Consider the following 22,748-nt stretch of genomic DNA (forward strand, 5'->3'; position numbering starts at 1 on the left):
TATATGCTTGTTGACACTCTCAAAGAATTCTAATAGGTTACTGAGACAGGACTTTCCCTTGCAGAAGCCATGCTGGCTCTGCTTCAGCAAGCCTTGTTCTTCTATGTGCTTAGTTAATCTAGCTTTAATTATACTTTCTACCAGTTTTCCAGGGACAGAAGTTAAGCTAACTGGCCTGTAATTTCCGGGATCCCCTCTGGATCCCTTTTTGAAGATTGGCGTTACATTTGCCACTTTCCAGTCCTCAGGCACGGAGGAGGACCCGAGGGACAAGTTACATATTTTAGTTAGCAGATCAGCAATTTCACCTTTGAGTTCTTTGAGAACTCTCGGGTGGATGCCATCCGGGCCCGGTGATTTGTCAGTTTTTATATTGTCCATTAAGCTTAGAACTTCCTCTCTCGTTACCACTATTTGTCTTAGTTCCTCAGAATCCCTTCCTGCAAATGTTAGTTCAGGTTCAGGGATCTGCCCTATATCTTCCACTGTGAAGACAGATGCAAAGAATTTATTTAGCTTCTCTGCAATCTCCTTATCGTTCTTTAGTACACCTTTGACTCCCTTATCATCCAAGGGTCCAATTGTCTCCCTAGATGGTCTCCTGCTTTGAATGTATTTATAGAATTTTTTGTTGTTGGTTTTTATGTTCTTAGCAATGTGCTCCTCAAATTCTTTTTTAGCATCCCTTATTGTCTTCTTCCATTTCTTTTGCCAGTTTGTGTTCTTTTTTATTTTCTTCATTCGGACAAGACTTCCATTTTCTGACGGAAGAGTTTTTGCCTCTAAGAGCTTCCTTGACTTTGCTCGTTAACCATGCTGGCATCTTCTTGGCCCTGGCGGTACCTTTCCTGATCTGTGGTATGCACTCCAGTTGAGCTTCTAATATAGTGTTTTTAAACAACTTCCAAGCATTTTCGAGTGATGTGACCCTCTGGACTTTGTTTTTCAGCTTTCTTTTTACCAATCCCCTCATTTTTGTGAAGTTTCCTCTTTTGAAGTCAAATGTGACCGTGTTGGATTTTCTTGGCAATTGGCCAGTTACATGTATGTTTAATTTAATAGCACTGTGGTCACTGCTCCCAATCGGTTCAACAACACTTACATCTTGCACCAGGTCCCGGTCCCCACTGAGGATTAAGTCCAGGGTTGCCATCCCTCTGGTCGGTTCCATGACCAACTGGTCTAGGGAATAGTCATTTAGAATATCTAGAAACTTTGCTTCTCTGTCATGACTGGAACACATATGCAGCCAGTCTATGTCCGGGTAGTTGAAGTCACCCATTACTACCACATTTCCTAGTTTGGATGCTTCCTCAATTTCATATCTCATCTCAAGGTCTCCCTGAGCATTTTGATCAGGGGGATGATAGATCGTTCCCAGTATTAAGTCCCTCCTGGGGCACGGTATCACCACCCACAACGATTCTGTGGAGGAGTCTGCCTCTTTTGGGGTTTCGAGCTTGCTGGATTCAATGCCTTCTTTCACGTATAGAGCGACTCCGCCACCAAAGTTATCAATGTCTTGGATAATTTTCTGGACTGGAATGATGTGATGGAGTTTGACATAGAAAAAATCTATGGAGTTGGCTACAGATATGTGACAGTGGAGAAACTCTTAAGAGATGAGCCAGTGCATTTTGTAAAAAAGAAGAACAGAGATATGACTTTGCAGCAATACTTCAGTAACATATTCAGAATTCTTGACTGGAATGATGTGATGGGGCCTGACATGGAAAAAATTTATGGAATTAACTACAAATATGTGACAGAGCAGAGATGCACCCAGAACAGAGATGTGACTTTACAACAATATTTCAACAACATATTCAGAATTGATGGCAAAGACGTATTTGTGATGGGGGAAATTCCCATCAGACTCTTGCTATATGACTATGGCTATGACAGCAAGATCATCATGGGATACTGATAATGGATGAATGGATACTGAAACCACTGGATTTAACAGGACTATTGAAGATGGAAGATGGAATTAATATTGATAATGGAAGAATGGTTATGGAAATTATTGGACTTAACAGATTTGACGAGATGGATTAATTGATATGTTTACTTGGACTATGGCTATGACAACAAGATTATTATGGGATATTGATAACGGAAGAATGGCTACTGAAATTACTGGACTTAACAGGATTATTGAAGATGGAAGATGGAGTTAATATAGATAATGGAAGAATGGCTATTGAAATTATTGGGCCTAACAGATTTGAATTAGATAGATTAAGCGACATGTTTATTTGGAGAAAAATTGAAAGATATATCTTTCAAGAAATTGAAACCTCTCTTTGACTTTTTGTGGAAAGAGTAAAATAATGTTTATGAGATTTGATGATTAATTAAGATAATTACTGGAGGGAAGTGATTTTATAATATAATTTTAGAGATAGGATTGTTATATATTCTAGACCTATAACTGATCTGCGACAAATCAGAAGTCGACATTTTATTTTATTGTTCAATTGTTTTTGTTTTGTTTTGTTTTTTCGTCTTTGAAAATTTGAATAAAAATTAATGATAAAAAAAAAGAAACCCATGCTCCTGTCCATGCTTTCCATCCGCACACTAAACATCTATTATTTGCTATTTATAGGTTTCCATTAAATGTTTCAACAAGAGTGATGTGCAGACACAGACAAGAATCTCCTCCCATCAACCTAGTTAGCTAGGAAGGCTACAGTATTTCAAATTGCCACACTAAGATCATCAAAGACCTTTATCCCTATTGCTTTACAGTTTCAATATTGCTGTAAGAGTATCCCTGTCTTTCATTTCACTATTGTCCCCATTACAGTGAAGGAGAACCCCTTGTTCTCCAAATCTAACACTATTAAGTGGCCACTTCCTTTGATACCACAACGTAAGCACATTTGGGGAAAGAAGTATATGCTCTTTTGGATATAAGATCTTCTCTCATTCTGGTTTTATTATTTTAAAGCATTATGTGGGCAACCACTAAAACAGCCTCCCCATCCTGCCATTTCAGTTTTTAGTCTGCATGTCTATTTCAACGTCACAGAGAATGGCAAACCATCAGCCATGGAATGGCACAACAACCTACACCACTTGTAATTCATTGCCTCTGAAGTCCAGCAACCTCATTTTATTTGAGGCTGCTTAAAAAACAGGAGAAGAGTAAACAAGGAGGAACAATAATTTGAAGGCATCTAATTTAAAATAGTTACTGTTGTTTACCAGCATCTAAATAATGTGGTATTTTAAACCTTTCAGCAACAGTTCAGCTCTAACAACTTAGATGTAGCTAGCCAGAGTATAAGCAGCAAAGTCGAGGAAGCTGCAGGATTGCAACCACACTACAAAGCTACAGAGTATGGTTTCTGAGAGAAACTGATAACCCCTCTGGAATCCTAGAGATTGGGAACTCAGGCATAATCTACTTTCGCATTATGTTGTGAAATCAAGAGGAGTCTGAGAAAGATGGCCAGTTGTCAAAAAAGCGGTCAACACAACTCCTAATCCTTCCTTGTGGCATTCTGTTCATCTTCCTCTATAACAAAGACCTTTCTCCATTCCCATTGCCAATATTTTATTTCCGAAGCCCAGCACTACATTTCCAGGAAATGGACTTTTAGACCCTTTGGAGGCCCACTGTGAATTGTTTGCAAGGCACTTTGAGGGTAATGTTACTTGCCTCTGTAGCAATCTTGATGCCCCATCCACATCTACTGTACTCCCCAGTGCAATGTCTGCTGCAACTTTTTGGGATCAGTTTCAGTTGATGTGGCCTGATGACGGAGACAAAGTGCTTGCGACGATGTGGCAGTTACCCTTAAGAATTCCCTTCCCTTAAATATTAGACAGGCACCATCTCTGTTAACTTTTAGGCGCCTACTGAAAGCCTTCCTCTTTCAACAAGTCTTTAAGTAGAGACTCTATCCCAGTCTGCATCTGTGTTGGAATTATTTTTTTAGATATTGTTAAGACTTTAAAAAAAAAGGATATTTTCTTTCAATATGTTTTTAATGATGCTTTGCTTTACTATGTTGTTTTAATATGTTTTAAAGTCTTTTGATTTTAAAAAGTTTTAGAGTGTTTTTAGTGTTTTTGTTTGCTGCCCTGGGCTCCTTCTAGGAGGAAGGGTGGGATATAAATTTAATAAATAAACAAATGTGCAGTAAAGTATAACAAAAAGTACACATTTTGACAAAAATGCAGGCATAGACAAATTGGCCTAAACTAGGGATAATCAACTAGATCCCTCTGGGCCAGGTGCAACCTCCAGCCCAATTTTACTTGGTTCTGATGCTCCTCCCAGATTTTATTCAACGATTGATGAGAGGTTTGTACGAAGTTTCACCTGTGAGGAACAGCAGTAATATTCCAACTTTTAAGGCACTACAGATATTCCCTTGGATGCCACATGTATAATCCAGGATATATTTACTCATAATGCTGAATCTGAGCATATGTGGATCATAATTCTGATGTCATTACTGCTAGACAGCTTTTAACAAGGCAATCTGCGCCCTCATGAAAGTATCCGCTTGTACAGAATAACATACAAGTTTCAGTCCCCCAAACCACTTTGGAGAATAAAGCAGCCCCAAGTAAACAGAAGTTGGACATCTCTCACCTAAATATTTTAATTACAGTTTGCAGAGCTTTCTGGCTGCAGAACTCAAGAGGGAATTCCCTCCTCCCTTAACTCTTAGAATTTCCAGTCATCAATCTTGACTGAACATTTCAAGACTACCTTTCTCATATGACTGTTTGGATAATTCTTATTATTAATCAAGACACAACTCACCAAAGCAGACTTCCCTACGCCGCCTGAGCCAAGGACCACTAGCTTGTACTCACGCATGATGTGGTCTATTCAAATACTGACAGTCTGGAAAAAAAGAAGAAATAATGGAGTTTAAAGTCTCATTATATGAAATAATACATAGGCAACAGTGACTAACCACATAAGGAGATTCCCCATACTGCTTCTGAATTTCTGCACTGACTTGTAAGACCTCTGTTAACAGAGATATATCAGCTTGACTGGCCAATGTTAGACAAGCGTATGATGTGGCTATTCCGCTTGACAAGCTTGATAACTCCTAAAACACTGGATGAGATACTAGTATACTGCTCTGCACACGGATCCACAAATTTGGGCTGGTCCTGGTAGCCAACCTTTATTTGTGATTGTCCCGCTGTTGTCTTTCACCTATGTTTTCTAACAGACACAGAAGACTTAAGGAGGTGGGGTGTGTTTGGAAGGGCAGCCTCTCACCTTCTGCAAGGCTTTGTAGATACACAGAACCAATCAGAGGCCTCAAGGAAGAGTGTCTTACCAGGTACAAAGAGTAAGATACCCGGTTCTCTTCTGAGCTTTCTGTGATGCATGGAGAACTTATGGGGGAGGAGTGGTTTCTATCATGCAGACATTCACTAGGAGCAATTCTGACTACATTTGTGAAACCCTGGATGCACAGATAACAAGCAGCAAGCATACTGACAGGTATTAAAGTCCTAGCTGTTAGTGGGCTCTCTAAAAACATTTTAAAGTTATTTATCTTGCTACTCCAGAACAGATCAAAACATTAACAACACTAAACTCATTTTAAAAGCAAACAAACCACAGGTGAGATTATTGAAAAATGTGTTGCTGTTTCGTAGGCAATTGTACAAAAAAGCCTCATGTAATACTTTTGTTTTAGCTGATCTCTTTGAAAGATGTTATTTTATGAGCAGATATTACAGAAATAACAAATATGAAGAAATAAAGAACACCAGAAGTAGTATCTGCTAAGGAATTGCCTATATATTCTACAATCCTCTGCCTAAACACTTTGAAAAGCTAGCTCACAAGCCTTGAACAATTGCATGTATTTGCTCAGAATGATACTTTATCTATGTTCCAACTATCTGACTACTTTTTAAGTAAGTAAAAACATGTAGCAGACTTATACAACACAAATAAAATAATCCAGGTTTCCGCCCATACAGCTGGCTTATGAACATATAGCTGGTTTATAACAATCCAAAAGGATTAAGTCAAACAATGGAGGAGGGAAGAATGTAATAAAAACAAGAACTTTGCCACATTTAATGAAGAATACGTATATGGCACTATGACAGAAAATGAAATAGTAATTTTTTAGATATTTATATTATATATTTATATTTTATAACCGCTGGGAGAGGTCATCCGGAGATTTGGAGTACAATGTCATCAATATGCTGATGACACTCAACTCTATCTTTCTCTTCCATCTGATGGCAGGGTGGGAGTGCTCATCCTAAACCGGTGCCTGGAGGCTGTGAAGGGCTGGACGTGGGCTAACAAACTGAAACTTAATCCAGACAAGAAGGAAGCGTTGCTGGCCAAGGGGAAAACTGCCACAGGGCTAGGGTTGCAACCTGTTCTGGATGGGGTTGCACTCCCCTTGAAAGAGAAGGTCTGCAGTTTGGGAGTTCTTCTGGATCCTGCCCTGCTGCTGGAATATCAGGTGGCTGCAGCAGCCAGGAGTGCTTTTGGCCATCTCAAAATGGTCTATCAGCTGCGTCCATTCCTGGAAGCAGCTGACGCGGCCACATTGACACATGCATTGGTGACATCCAGGCTTGATTACTGTAACACACTCTACATGGGGCTGCCTTTGAAAATGATTCGGAAACTACAGTTGGTCCAAAATGCAGCACCCAGAATGTCAACTGGAGTACGACGCAGGGAGCATATCACCCCTGTGCTTTATCAACTCCACTGGCTCCCAATTTGTTTCCGAGCCCAATTCAAAGTGCTGGTTTTGACCTTTAAGCCCTAAATGGCCTTGGACCAGTGTACTTAAGGGACCGCTTATGTCCATATGTTCCTACCCTGGATTTAAGATCATCTGCCTCTGGTCTCCTCTGAGTGCCTGGAATGAAAAAAGTTAGATTGTCAGGCACGTGGGAGAGAGCCTTTTCAACTGTGGCTCCCAGACTTTGGAAATCCCTGCCCCAAGAAGCCTGCTTTGCTCCCTCCCTGATGGTCTTCCGGAAACTTGTAAAAACTATTTTGTTCCGGAGAGCCTTTGGCTGGAACTGACTGGTCAGCCTGACAGTGTTTAAAGTTTTTATCTTTTATTTTTATCTTTTAAGTTCTTTTATTGTCTCACTCTCTTATATGTGTATGCACATATATACATGTTTTATGTTTGTATGCATATGCATAATGCATTTTATGTATTTTAATTGTATTTTATGCATTTTAATTAACTGTAATGTTTTTATTGTGTGTTTTACTATATATCTGTGCTATTTTATTGTAACCGCCCTGAGTGCCCTATTGTAGGGTAGAAGGGCGGGATAGAAATATTTTAAATAAAATAAAAAAAATAAAATATATGGTGAAGAGAACTTTCTCCAATCTTTTTTAAAAAAACTTTTTTTGTTAATTTTTTTGGTTAAATTATGCCTTGGTGACAAAAGGAATATTTCAAAACTTCTTTGTATAAAGGAAAACAAACAGACCAAACAAGTACTAATGATGAACGAGACACATATCCACCAGCTCAATTTAGAATTTGACTTGACAAAGATTTATACAGTATATGATCGTCTGAAAAATCTCATTTGTTTCTGAGATCAATTTTAAGTCTGTTTCAGATCCTACCAAATGCCCAATGACGTCATGTGTGATGGCCCAAATCCTCCACCCCACATACACCAAGTCCAACACCCTCAATTTATATGACTATTGTGCCAGAAGTTCTGTGGCAGCAGCAAGATGTGCAGTTCCTGTCAGTGGTGGTGGTAGTCTGTGGGAATGCTCCGGACATAATATATCTCGACTTCAGCAAAGCTTTTGACAAAGTGAAGTGATATTCTGATTAGGAAGCTAGCTAAATGTGGGCTGGATGGACCAACTATCAGGTAGATCCACAGCTGGCTACAGAATCATACTCAAAGAGTGATTATCAATGGTTCCTTCTCAAACTGGGGGGAGGTAAAGAGCAGGGTACCACAGGGCTCAGTTCTGGGCCCAGTTCTGGGCCCAGAGCTCTTCAATATTTGTATTAATGACCTGAATGAGGAGGTGCAGGGAATGCTTATCAGATTTGCAGATGATACAAAACTGAGAGGGATAGCTAATAACCCAGAATACTATTTTAGGCTGCATTAACAGAAGTATAGTTTTTGTGTGAAGTACTAGCTCCCCTCTATTCAGTACTGGTTAGGCCTCATCTTGAATATTGCTGATCAGAGGACTGGAAACAATGCCCTATGAAGAGAGTCTGAAGGAACTGGGCATGTTTAGCCTGGGGAAGAGAAGACTGAAGGGAGATATGATGGCATTCTTCAAGTACTTGAAAGGTTGTAACACAGAGGAGGGCCAGGATCTCTTCTCAATCATCCCAGAGTGCAGGACACAGAGTAATAGGCTCAAGTCACAGGAAGCCAGATTTCGAATGAACATCAGGAAACTCTTCCTAACTGTTCGAGAGGTACGACAATGGAACCAATTACCAAGGGAGGTGGTGGGCTCTCCAACACTGGAGGCATTCAAGAAGCAGCTGGGCAGGCACCTGTCAGGTATGCTTTAAGCTGAATTCCTGCATTAAGCAGAGAGTTGGACCCAACAGCCTTATAGGCCCTTTCCAACTCTACTATGCTATGATTCTATGACCTATCTCCTGCCTCTGTCAGCACTGTTGAGTAAGGGAAGGGGAAAAGGAAGGATTAAGCGAGTGGCAGTGGATGAACTAGGCAGAGAAGTTACAAACTGCTGATATGTACATTCCAAGCCAAGAAATTACAAAATCTGATGACATCACTAAGTGCCATACTGCAGTAACAAAAATCTTGTTGACAAGAGGGTACAACTGTACACAGCATAGGGTTTAAAGACTAACTGAGAGCTACAATACACCAGCTTTTCCTATGTTCTGCCAATTTCTTGTGCTAGCTTCGCAAGGGTTCAAATGTGCCCTGAACAGAATCATCATCATCTTTAAAAAACAACAGAGTCTGATCCTTATGTCAATGCCATGACCAGTTTTATTTTTTTATTACTACATTTATATCCCACCTTTCCTCTAAGAAGCTCAAGCAGGCGTACATGGTTCTCCTCCCTTTCCATTTTATCCTACAATAACCCTGTGAGGTAGGTTATACTGAAAGACTGACTGGCCAAAGATCACTCAGCAAGCTCATGGCTCAGTGGCGATTTGAACCATGGTCTCCCAGGTCAGTCCAGCACTCTAACTACTATACCACGCTGGCTGTAAAACACCAAACATGTTTCCCGACTCACTTGCTCCCTCGTCTTCTTGCATGCTCCTATTCCCTTCCTGATACAGGCAATGGTTTGTGCTTGCCTTGCAAACTAGTACTGGTTAGAAGTCGGCTTCTAATTCTAGTATATCACTGTCTTTCTGCTTAGCAGACCTACAAAATACAAAAGACAATGTACTATGTCCAGTCCAAAATTTTTAGTAAATCAATTATACTATTTCATGTATTGTTATTGGCGACATAGCTCAAGTTGATGCTTGAGCCAATTGTAAATAAGACATAAGAAAGTCATCCTCATCCATTAAGTCATACAAACTTCATATCCCTTGATCAGCCTTATCTTTCAGTGTCATTGGTTTATCCTCATACAAAGCATCAGGTTAAACCCAGATTGGGAAAAAAACCTGAGTTAGGCTGCTACTTACTTGAAAATAATTCAATGGGGCTTCATTCTGACTAGACATGTATAGGAGTGCTTCATTAAAGGATTAAACTAACAATCCTGCAAGTACATGACTATTAGCAACTGACAAACATTGATCATCCAATGCATATGAGCAAATTTAGCACCAAAATCTCCATCCAGGGAAAACACTAATACTTAGGCTGTTGTTTAATGTACTGTTCCAATCACTCCCTCATTAAGCCTCACAAGTAGATATGCAGCTCTGTATTAAATACTGCTTCGGAGCCCTTAAACTTCACTTTCCCAGTTTGAATGGCACTGGAAACTGTGGCTTAGGAAATAAAGACAGCTTTGCTCAAGTCAGACACAGAAGGAAACAGGGAGATAAGGGCACATGCCTTGTTCCTGGGCTGATAGCCCACGGTTCAACCAGACTAGATCACTATGTGTAAACTGAGCCATTGCATGTATGAAATTTCAAACCATGCACAATGATTTTTTATTTTATGTTGCTTCCAAGATTCTGATCTGCAAAATATAGGATGGGGAGTGAGAATGATCCAGAACTAAATTATAAGGAGTGCAAAAGAACTGAGGTTAGGGAGAAAATGACACAGTGACAACAGTAGCTGCTGTGAAAGGAACAGAGAGATCTGCTCAGCCCTTTGTCATTCCTGAGCTTCATTAAAACATGCAGAGAAATAATATAAAAATTATCTTTTTGCTCTTTGTTGATGCCAAATGTGATCAAATAGTTCTAGTAAGTTAAACTTTGTAACAATGACAAATAAGGCAGCTAGATACATATATTAACAAATGAGGCCTTCCTTAAAATTCTATCAAACACATTAATACTTGCTTACGCAATTTATTTTTTTCACACTCAATTGCACAGAAGTATGTACAATTAAGCATGAAAATTATAGTGGTGAGTTGCAAGATACGGAGACTGCTTTCCCATCCCCACTAGGGAATGATTTAGGTCAATATTTTCTCTCTGTAAAAAGGTCAGGCCTCACTTGCCATTGCCAACTAAGAAACCTTTTTGCTCCTCAAAGCAATGTCTGTGCCTTTTTATGGAAATCTCTCTAGTCACTAAGCTGCACCAGAAAACCTTTCATTCTCTTCAAGATTACTCGACAAATAAGGAAAATGACAAAACCAACGATAAACATTTTAACAGTGTTTACATTATAAACCAGCCTTCGCTGCCCCAACAACTGAGCCCAGCCAAGCCATGACATCACTTGCTAATTATCTTTTCAGCCTTCCCCAAGATAGCCTTGCTCCCAAGTAAGGATTCTGAAAAGCAAAAGCTATGGGATTAGAGCAGCATAGTTCTTTTGGAAAGCTCACAATCCAACTTTTGTCATTAGATTTATGAGTTTCCCAAGCATAACTCTTACTTTCGCTGTTATCCTCAGAACCATGATGTGAAAAAATGATCTAGTTGACTATATAAGTAAGAAAAGCAAATAGTTATGTACATAAGACCATTTCTGAGTATTGTGACACTAATCTGTCCTGGTTAACTCCAATCAGAAGTAGTTATGCAGCCAAGCAAAACAGTAGCCATTAGCAATTGTACAAGATCAACCAACAATTAGCGCAGGTAGCAAAGAGCCCAAATGTTTAGGCTTTTTTCATGAGCAACAAGACATCCTTCAAGTCTTAGTACCCTTGCACAGCTATTTCTGTTTGGGGAAGGGACAAAATACAACTCCATGTTTCTATAGCCAAGCAGAAAAGCTACTAAACTTAAGGCTGCATCTAGATCAGCTATTACCTGAAGCCATATTTGGTTATTCTATACCATAATCAATTAGAATCAGATGAAGGGGAGAGTGGGAATGCATTCACTGCCCCTGGGTCACATGCCTATTGCCTGGTTTTACTACCTTCCATACAATCAATGAGGAAGGTCTTAAGCAGGGAGTCTGTTCTGCATGTGTAGGCTCCTCATTATGCAGGGTTCTAAATCACATGTAGACCCCATACACATAGAAGAAGCTATCTTCTTCACACCTTCCCCCCATTAATAGAGGGTGGTAGGGCTCGGCACCAGGGTGTCAGGCCCAGAAATTGAAGCACCATTCTCCCTGTTCATGCGACAAGGGTGAATGCCTAAATACGGCTCCATTAGTGCTCTAATTAGGGTTCCAGGTCTGGGATTTTTAAGCACTTCAGGAAGGAAGTACCTCTCTAAATATAAATTTAGTGATTTCCACCATTAACCTAAGCCTGGACTACTCTGTGCAGCAGGTACACTTTCTGGATATCATAGTACAATGGTGTGACGGGCACTTCACTGGAAGCCAACTAATTGCTATACGTATTTGCAGTGCTTTTTTGGTTTTTTAAAAAATGAGGTGCCAGTACCCATACCTTGATATAAGTGTGAGGGGCCAGCACAAAATGGCTGCCATGAGGAGCAAAAAAAGAGGTGCCTATACTCTGAGCACCGTCACACAAAAGAAGCCATGCATATTTTTTTCCAGCTACCACCCAGATGCCCACATGAACCACTGTCTACAGCCAAGCCAAGTCCTACCTACAATCCCATCCAGGACAATGATCCTTCTCTCAGCCCAAACTTTGTGCAGCAGGATTGCCCTTGTTTACAGTCTCCAAAGCTGAAGCAGCTACTCACCAGCAATACCTAATGCAAAAGAAAAGCACTGCAACAAATCCTGGTGCTAACATTTCCCTATCTACTATGGTGGTGGTATCAGGAGACAAGCCACATTTTTCATGCCACCAAGGCCTCTTTCAACTGTACATTTACTAATGAGAAATGCACCATCACCTGCCAACGATGCCCTTCTGCCATTTACATAGACCACAAAAGGTCTGCCTCTTTGCAGAAAAGGTAAATAGGCACAAATCAGCCATTAAAAATGGGAGTACCAAGAAACCAGCAGAGGAACACATCTGTCTTCTGTAATAGGCCATAAGGTCATTCTACTCCAAACAAAAATGGAGGCTCAAAAGTAAAGTTACAAAATTAGAACTCAATAGTAAATTTGACACAGTGGTCTCAACAAATTTTGCATTTTTGTAGCTCACTACAGAAAGTATCTATTTGTCTTTAGGTGTTTCTTTGCATGACTGATATCGCTATGCCTGCTTCACACCATTTGCCCCTTGTCTGGAGTAAGTCACACCTGCACCAGTTGGATCTGGCACCCATTAGATTGGATTCTGTATTCAATTTGTGCTGTATGTAGCACTGTAATACACCTACTACTCTGTTACACATCACTTCGCCTTTTTGTCTCATTTAAAAAACAACACTCTGTACTCAGGATATATACCTACCCTAGAGTCCATACATCAGATGAAGCAGACTCTGGAACACAAAACCATACACCACAATAAATTTGTCAAGTCTTTAAGATGCTGCAAGACAGTTGTTTCTGCTGCAACAGACTAAAATGACAGCCCCATCTGGGGTGTTTTGTCCATGAGTAATTTCTGGGCTGCTCTTTGCATGTATGATCTGTACATGTGCATAAAGCACAAGAATATTTTGGAACTGAGAAGTACACAGCTTAAAACATGTTAAAACATGGAGCAGCATCTTATGAGGGGGTTAGGTTCTAAAGTCAGCGCATAAGCCAGAAAATCATGTATAGTTAAAATTACCCTTGAAAATCCCTTGAAATGCCCATAAAGTACACTAGAATCACACTCAGCATGGTGAGATGCTCACACTATGAGAGGCATGTGGGAACTGAGACCAACTGAGGGAACAACAGATTCATGCCTCCCATCTCAAGCTCACTCTGGGGCATACACTCATTGAGGGGAATGGCAGGCGGAATTGACCTCACTATTTAATTTGTTTTTTTGTTTTTTTGCCGAGTGAGAGCCAGTGTGGTGTAGTGGTTAAGGTGTTGGACTACGACCTGGGACACGGGGTTCAAATCCCCACACATTCATGAAGCTCACTGGGTGACCTTGGGCTACTCACTGCCTCTTAGCCTCAGAGGAAGACAATGGTAAACCCCCTCTGAATACTGCTTACCATGAAAACCCTATTCAAAGGGTCGCCATAAGTCAGAATCGACTTGAAGGCAGTCCATGCATGTGTATAGTTAAATCTGTGTAAATTAAATGTGCGTATGACTCAACTCCACTGTACTTTTTCCTGTGTGTGAACATGCTGGATAGGTTTGGGTAACTGAATTTAACTAGTTTGTGACCCCCCCCAAAGCAATTTAAAAACACCCTCAGTGGCGATGCAATCACATCTTGGTGGCAAGAGCACTTAAACACTGAACCACTCAACTGACAGGGAAGTACAAGAAGCAATCCAAGTGGAAAGAGATTATAATGGATGTGAAGAGGGCAGGAAGGACAAAAATGAAGGCTAAGGAGGGCTTACCACCACAATGGGGCCATTCAGACGCAACACCAAACATCAGGTTATACCTTCCCAAGTTGTCATGGTTTGCCCACTTTGGACAAAATGGCAAATTATGTCTTTCCAAGAACTAGGAAGTTAAAAGGTAGGAGTCGCAGCACACAGGTGAAGGTAGAGGGGCCACGGGTGGCATAATATCTGAATGATCCCAGTGAGGATGGCTGGAAGGTTTGCCACACTTCAACTGCTTAGGAAGCATCGGTTGCCCTGCAACTATCTTCAGGTGGCTTCTGTGAGTTTTCCACTCTGGGAAAGGCAGCACAGGTTATTACATGCAGAACAGACCACCTTGGTACCATGTTTCCTACTCTGACCATATGTTGTAGCATCTCTGAACAAGACTGCAGTGTTCAAGAAGGAAGCATGTAGCAACAAACGAGAGGTCATCAGAAAGGCTGTGATTAGGGTTGCTAGCTATGCATATTTTTATTTACCTGGTAAGAATTTTGTAACTGGAGGATGAAAGATCCACAGAGTTGCATTTTTGCAAAGTAAATTTGGCAAGACAGTGTCTCTCTCATCCAAATGCCATGCAGTCAAACTAGCAGCAGTTCCCAAATGCAGCCCAAACTCCTCCACTACCAGTCTAATAACTGCCATCTTACCTTAATTTACATCTCAAGCCATACAGCACCTTGTGGGACTGCTGTCACCACAGCAGGATGAAGAGCAGACAGACCAACTTCCAGTCACAAGACAAGCAAAAAAGCATTTCCTTCAAAAAGTGAAGACGCTCTTCACATGATCATAGACAATTAGAAATCAATGAGCAGAAGTGTATATTTGTCTTCTACGACCAGATAATTAGTGATGTACTGTAGAGACTTAACAATCCATGTAACAGTATTCACAGGTACTGGCACCTGTTTTTTGGCTGCTCATGGTAGCCATTTAGCGCTAGTAAAAATGTAAATGTACTGCCTTCAAGTTGATTCCGACTTATGGCGACCCTATGAATAGGGTTTTCATGAGGCTGAGAGGCAGTGACTGGCCCAAGGTCACCCAGTGAGCTTCACGGCTATGTGAGGATTCGAACCCTGGTCTCCCAGGTTGCCAGCACCTCATTTTTCACTAAAAAAAGCATTGGGTATAATACACAGATTTTTTTTTTGTTATGAACGCACAACCATTCAAAGTAATCTTCACTATGATGTTAGAGATACATTTCACACCCTCCTCTATAACCAATGTCTTTTCTGGCTGCAGAAAGATGCCAGCTTTAGGGTGAGCCAGTGTGGTGAAGTGCTTAGAGTGCTGGACTTAGAGTGCTGTGGACCTGGAAGATCAAGGTTCAAGTTCCCACTTGCCCATGAAGCTCACTGGATAACCTTGGGCCAGTCAGTGCCTCTCAGCCTAACCTACCTCACAGGGTTGTTGTGAGGATAAAATGGAGAGGGAGAGAACTATGTACATCCCTTGAGCTCCTTGGAGGAAATGCAGGATATAAATGCAAATAAATAAGTTAAGACAAATCAGTCTATTTGCATGCTGCTTTCCCATGGAAATCATGCTCAAAGCAGCTCACATCTTCAGAAAAATTCACATAATAAAAATAGCAACATTTCAATCTACTTCACTAAAAATTACAAGACATATCTACAAACTTTAAGTAACTAGCTATAAAATGATTAAATGGCCAAGCAAAACATATTAATAAATATAAGCTAAAATTAATCAGTGCACTAATCAATTCTTACTAAGACCTAACAGAAATATAAAAACAAAATCCAAATAGCAGCAAAGGTATGAGACAAAAAACAAGAGATTCATGGTACCTAGCATTCACAGGATGGTCTTCAAAACCACCCACAACAGACAGACATTCACAATAAAGGTGGATCTAGCATGAAGTGAGACCAGCTGCTCTAAAAGCTCAAGGAAAGCAACTAGTGGCTCTCTCTTCCCTGCTTTCTTAATCTACACCCTTGTGCAGCTATTCCATTAGTGGGGTTTCTCATAATAAAAAGCTTGATGCCTGACCAGTCAACATAGATACCAAAATCTAGCCGATCAGATCTAATCCACCCCTGGTAGCCGTTCTTTCTGGTTGCACATATAGATGTGTGCAGACTGATAATGGCTACACATGCAATCACTCAAGTATTTCGCTGGTGTTCTAGTATGACTGTCATTTAGTTAGTAGGTCATGAGGGGGGTAGCAATTCTCTTCTTGAGCAGGCATTTGAGTCAACTTTTCTGCCAATTACTCTGCTGGCTGGCAGCTATGGAAAGAGTGCTGATGTTCTGAACAATGACCACATTGGTTCTTCTTGAAAGAATGGGTTGCAAAGGAATCTTCTGAATAGCTGTCTGTGTAGTTTGACACTCTGGTGTACAAGATGTAATATTGGGTGCTGGGAAATTAGTGCAGTCCCTCTCTTGGCCAGTGACACTGCTGACGTTAAACTGCATCATGTGTCTTAATTCAGTCTGATCCTCGGTAAAAAAGTAAGACAAATATCCAAAAAGATATGAAAAGAATTCTGCTAACAGATACGAATTTTTATGGATGGCTTTTACACTATAATAGTCTGGCAATTTCTTTTCAATAAACTGCCAGATTAGCTCATCGAGAAAGGATTTAAATCCAAACTTAAAAATCAAAAATCTGTGTGGCAAAACACATCTGCAGAAATTATAAGAACCAACAGCAATTTACTTAACAGGAACTCACATCAGAGGAATTCCCAAACATTAGATTGCCGAAGACTATTTATTTATTTATTTATTATTTCAATTTATATACCGCCCTTAGCAAAATAGCTCTCAGGGCGGTGAACAAACAAGATAAAATACAATATATCATAATAAAAATACAAAAACATATACAAACGAACAACAAAAAGCACAGCAAAAACAAAATAAATACTACAAAAATTAAAAATACAGATTAAAAGGTTAAAAAAGATTAAGAAGATTAAAATGCCTGGGAGCATAAAAAGGTCTAGTAGAGGGCAAGACTGAGGACAGGGTCCAAACAAGTCTGAAACTAGTTCTGTGTACTCAAGGAGACTTTGGTCTTGTGTGTTTCTAAACACTAGTCGCTTCAAAAGAAGACAAAATGGCTGCGTTTTTAAGCGACTCTTCCCCCTGCAGGACACACCTCCTTTCGCCACTGCTGACTTCAGACCTTTCAAGACCGCCCACAGCAAACTGTTGGGCCAATCACTGAGGCTGCAGCAAAGCACTTCCACTGGCCACACCTGGAAGGCAAACAGGTTGATCTACCAATTGGTTGTGAAATCTGCCTGAAGCTGATTTTTTTAGAAACTCCACTCAAACCGATCCGACTGAGGCTTTAGAGTAAAAAAGGGTGGAGTTTGACTAGCATTGTGTGCCCCCATTTTCAGAAAAGACAGGTGGAGATGCACTGGAATCAGCACAACAGTAAGTGTGTATCTACCCTCGATCAGAAGTTCCCCTATCCCACTATGTTGCACACACACACACGCAAAACACCCAACAACCCTGATTTTGAAAGCAGGAAGAGTTTCAAAAGCAATTTATGATACAGCATAGGAGCCCACTGCTCAAAGAAAGATGTAAAAATTCTGCCTGAGTGCTCATGCCTAAACTAATCCTTTACATCCCTGCCTTTGCATTAGTGTCATGGCCCCGTCAGAGGACTCATCAGATGAGGATGACTCGGGAGTAACAGCAGCAGACCCAGAAGGAGAAATGGAGGAAACTCCTGAGAACCCAGCTCCTTCTCCCCCTCAGCTGCAGAGCACCCTAGACACAGCTGAAGCCCTTCAGCCAGACGCAGCCAGTGAACAGGATACTCCCCCCTCACCTGCAGAACGTAGACAACAGAAGGGCAGGCAGAAGAGGGGCAGGCCTGTCCACTTAAGGCCAAAACGCTGATGGCTCACACCTGCTGACAAACCTGCTCCTTAAAAGTCAAACCTTGGCTTCAGCTTGTTGCTGACTACAACGTCAGGCGTTACCACTGTGTGTCTTCCTATCCCCTGAACCTTGACTTGGACTGATCTCTCGGCAAACTAGACCCGGACCTTCACTGACGTCTCTTCTGGATTTCTGACTTGGCACATAAGCTTTGAACGGCCTCTGCCCTTATCTTGCTTCCTCCTTGCTAGCCTGGCAGATTTATAGCCAAGCTGCCGGCTGAGGACTTACGGACTGGCAATTACCAAGGAATCTCCAGCCCTGCCTGCACCCCCACCGACGCTGCTGTCTCAGTGAAGAGCTGACAATTAGCATGGATCTGAATCTGACGTTCACAATTTGTACTGTCCACCGAGCTTGCCACTGTAGGTCTGCCCTGTAAAAGGCTTGGGTGCAGTATTTGATAGTAGGGATGGCTAACCTTTTTTGGGGTCCAAAGGCTACAATGAAGGTTGGCCACCCACCCCCAAGGGCACAGCAAAAGTGGCCTACACACACCATGTCACACAGAGCACACACACTCACCACATGCATGCAGTGCATACCACACACAGGCAAGCACACACACACACACACACACACACACACACACACACACACACACACACACAGCAGAAGGAGGAGACTGACAATCAGATGCAGATACAATACACCCACATAATTACTCTGCAATTGGGAGGAAAGCCCTTCTAAAACCAGGTGCCTTCTTTTACCTTTGAAAAGAGAGGCTGCCTTATCCCTTATATATCTAGTACGTCACTGTAGTCTGTAGGAGAGCTTCTCCGGCAAGTTCCAAAGGTATCAGAAGCCCACTCCACAGTAATGTAGAGCAGTTCTTTCAGTGTGATGCCTCTTTTCTGTGTAATAACATTCCTGTTGCGGTATGACAGGCACCGACTATTTGCACCTTCTGGAAACAACTGAAGACATTTTTGTTCCAACAAGTTTTCCCAGCTGGACAAAATAGGTCTCTCCAATAGGTGTCTACTTTGTGCTGTTTTTTAAAATTCATTTTCTGTGCTCTTTTAGAAAGAAGTTTTAGCTATTTCTTTATATTATGTACATTGCTTTGAGATGTATATGTGGAAGACAAAAACAGCAACTTACGCCACATCACCCTCTAGTGCAACTCCACCACGCCTGGTTTACACAGTCAAAATTCTCAGGAGGCATCATTTTAAAACAAGAGCTATTGGTTGCACAAGCCTCTCGTTTAAGGAGGAATGGGAGTGTGAAAGAAATATGCTATAAAAATACAACCTTCACACAGTATTATGGAAGGTCTTCCCCATGTTTCTAGTACATGCCACTGACGCCATACTAAACCAACCAATTTGGGAGTTGCACTTGCAACTGTGTGTAAAATGCCACCACTTGGCCTCATTTCCTCATAGGGATGTCGGGAAGTTTAATTAGGTAATTGTCATAAAACTTCTAGCAGAAATGACAATCATTATTACAACAGTGGGTGCAGAACGCTCAAGTATATCCCACAATATTCAGGCAGAAGTGGCAGGGGCCTGGCCAAGGCACTCACAGCATCAGGTCTTTCTGAGTCCTGCCAGACTGGCTACTCTCTTCTCTTATTTATTTTCAGAGGATTCTCTGGCCACACAACTGCAAATGCTTCCCAGGTGTAGCTGGGCCATATTAGAGTAGGCTTTATCTATGGAATGAAGCTCATTATTTACGGACTGTGTCGTCCAACTACTTCTACCTGATGCATCAGGAAAGCTTTTTTAGGCCCTTGTTTGTGGGATTCTAAATGATTTTCAGAGACAGCAGCAAAGCATAGTTCTCTCTTTCTCCAATGTCTCTCCTTTCCCAATAGCTGCGGAATACTTGAACGCACACACGCTGGGGAAAAGCTGTAATACAGGATCTGTACCTCATTATATCTCAGAGTAGTTCCCATAAATCTATATAACTACAAAACACTATCTAAACAGGAAATACTAGAGTTATGTGGACAAAAGGTCGAAGGGCTTGGCAATTTGAAGGGAGGGGGGGAAAGTAGCTAAGCAAGGACACCAAAACAGCAAAGTGTATTTTCAGTGTTTAAAAAAAATGTACTGCTTTCAAGTCAATTCCAACTTATGGCAACCCTATGAATAGGGTTTTCATGAGGCTGAGAGGCAGTGACTGGCCCAAGGTCACCCAGTGAGCTTCATGGCTATGTGGGGATTCGAACCCTGGTCTCACACAGGTGGTAGTCCAGCACCTTAACCACTACACCACACTGCCTCTCATTTTCAGTTTAAGCCCTAACTAAATGAACTCAAAAGTTGCAAGCGTTTTCTGAGTATAAAGCTGAGGCAGCTAGGTTTCTATGGCATGAAAAGGTCCAGAGGGATAGTCAGGGTTAGAGATGTGAAGGCCCAGAAAAAAACCCAGAAAAGTTGGGAAAAACCCGTTTCCCCCCCGTTTTCCCCTGAAGCCTTTTTTGCCCCCGAAAAATTGGGGAAATGGTGGGGAAATGAAGAAAAAATGGATTATGGCATGTTTTATTTTACCATAATGAATAAAATGTTTCATTGAATCTTGGTCTCCCCCTTTTTCTCAGTTCTTTTTACGGGAATGGATGCTTTATGTTTGCTTGACATCGTGGAGGACTAGCAGAGACATAATTTTCTTTGTTATTAATGTTGATGGTTTCTTCTGTTGTTTTTTTTAAATTGTTTTTTGCATGCTCCTCATAAACTGGCAAAAAGATAGAGGTTCCTTACAGTTCAGGATCTTGTAGATCCATTTGTTACAAAAAAAGTAAAAATTTTAAAAAGTAAATTCAATTTGTAATAATTGTTTGAATAAAATGTACTTTCTAAATACCAAATGATAATTTTATGCCAAATCAACTTGTACATAATTACATTTGATGTTCCTGAAGTAACAAAGTGACTTTCAATCTGTAAAAAGTGCTAATATTGCATTTTTCAATTTTCCAAAAATTTGTTTTTTCCTAAAAAAAAAAGCCATTTTTCCCCCATGGCTTCAAAATTTCTGGAAATTTTACATCTCTAGTCAGCGTAGTCTGTACCCTATAGACTGACAAATATTTCAGGAGACCAGAGCCACCTTGGTTAGATGACAAATCAATGCTGAAAATCTGCTTTAATACTTAAGGCCAAAATATATCACTTATTTTACATGCTGTGATAAACGCAGGAGTAGGAAATGCCCGATTCCTACACCAGTGCTTCATCCAATTTTCCAGCCTCTCTTCTTGCAAGGTGAAAAGCAGGTCTAGCTGCTAGATCCCTAGACACACCACTCGAAAAGCCAACAGCGGTTTTATAGAACAAATTTGGTTCTTAACCAGGGCTACAAGCAGAGTTTAATAGACATGATACTTACATGCAGACCTTAAATGCCGTTCTCTTCAGATGTGTGTGAGAGAAAGCTTTTGTTTTATGGTTCAAAGCATGAACTTGTTGCTAATTCATCATATTTTATCATTTTGCTATTTTTGTTTCAGTCAATTTTATTTGCTTACTCTAATGTGTAGGTGTAGATTCCTCAAGCTTAATATCACATGACAGGCAGTTAAACTGGGGCTGCAATCCTATATTCACATACCAGGGAATAAATTCCACTGAACTCAATGGAGCTCACTTCCAAATTATACATGTATAGAATTGCACTGTGAATCACGGGTGGCATGGGAACTTGAAACACCCAGGCAGGCATCCCTTGTGCCTGTTGGTCTAGAAGCAAGAGATGCCTACAACCGTTAACTTTACAATAATGAAAGGACTCACAGTTAGCATGCAATGTCTTTTCTTACACAGCTGCCTAGATGTCCACAAATAAATATCAGTATTTGCACACTAAAGGCGATAATGTAATTTAGTTGTCATTATTTGCACCTTCTCTCTACTTGAAGACTTCCCTGAGTAGCAACATTCACTTCCTTCATTTTACAAGACTGCTTTTTTACTGGAAATAGAGGAGGGGAAGTCTTAATTGAAGATAGTACCAGAATGTGTAATGCCAGAGAGGAAGTTCTATATTCAAGCTTTAAGAGGAGCTAAGTATTTTAGCGAAACACAGAATAAAGCTTGTTTTATGCACATTCTTTTCTACAGGCAACTATTTTTTAAAAAAAACACCAATCAAATAATGAGATATAGATTAAGCTGTGACCTTATTTCTGTCAGCTTATCTATAGATGTTTGTGAGTTGGGAGGAGATGTAGTGATCTGCACAAGGCTTCCTTAATGTTTGCCTATCTGACTAGCCCCTTTCTTTCATCCAGAGCAGTAAATACTTTGATTAAGGATTAACCTTCTTTGATATAAGATGCATAAAGCAGCATCTAATTCTCTTAAATATCTTGACATTTATGCAGGAATACAATTTTTGAACTGTAGGTTTTCTACATATACACACAACTAAAGATTACTGCTGTAGGCTCAAAACAGATGTAAACCTCATGGTTAAGAATGCTTAACCATGGTTTGATGTGATGTTTAAAACTGACAAACCATAGTTTAAAATGAGCTAGCAAGCTAGAATTAGAAACGATATAACATGATGTCTGAATTGACAAACCATAGTTATGGGTGTAGCTGTGCTCAGATGATCATATATCGGCTTAATAAGTCTAAATATGCACAAGTCTTTCATTTTCATGCTCTGCCTTTGTGCTGCCCCTTCTCTTATTGGCGTCCTACAAAGAGGTGGGAAGTGTTCAGGTAAGCACAATAGTCAATTAACCACAGTCTTCTATTATGTCTGCACCAGGAAACTATGGTTAACAATTCA

The 22,748-nt window shown here is 40.6% G+C and overlaps 1 protein-coding gene across 4 annotated transcripts in view; it reads right to left on the reverse strand.

The window, feature by feature from the left end:
- Positions 1–22,748, reverse strand: part of RAP1A (RAP1A, member of RAS oncogene family) — a 138,868-nt gene that overhangs the window by 29,706 nt on the left and 86,414 nt on the right. For all 4 annotated transcript variants that reach the window (XM_061632027.1, XM_061632025.1, XM_061632028.1 and 1 more), the window contains one exon: positions 4,787–4,870. In XM_061632027.1, the coding sequence (XP_061488011.1) occupies positions 4,787–4,843 (57 nt within the window). In that variant the 5' untranslated portion in view covers positions 4,844–4,870. The remainder of the gene's footprint in view (positions 1–4,786; positions 4,871–22,748) is intronic.

The sequence above is a fragment of the Rhineura floridana genome, chromosome 6 (assembly GCF_030035675.1).
Source record: "Rhineura floridana isolate rRhiFlo1 chromosome 6, rRhiFlo1.hap2, whole genome shotgun sequence".
NCBI lineage: Eukaryota > Metazoa > Chordata > Lepidosauria > Squamata > Rhineuridae > Rhineura > Rhineura floridana.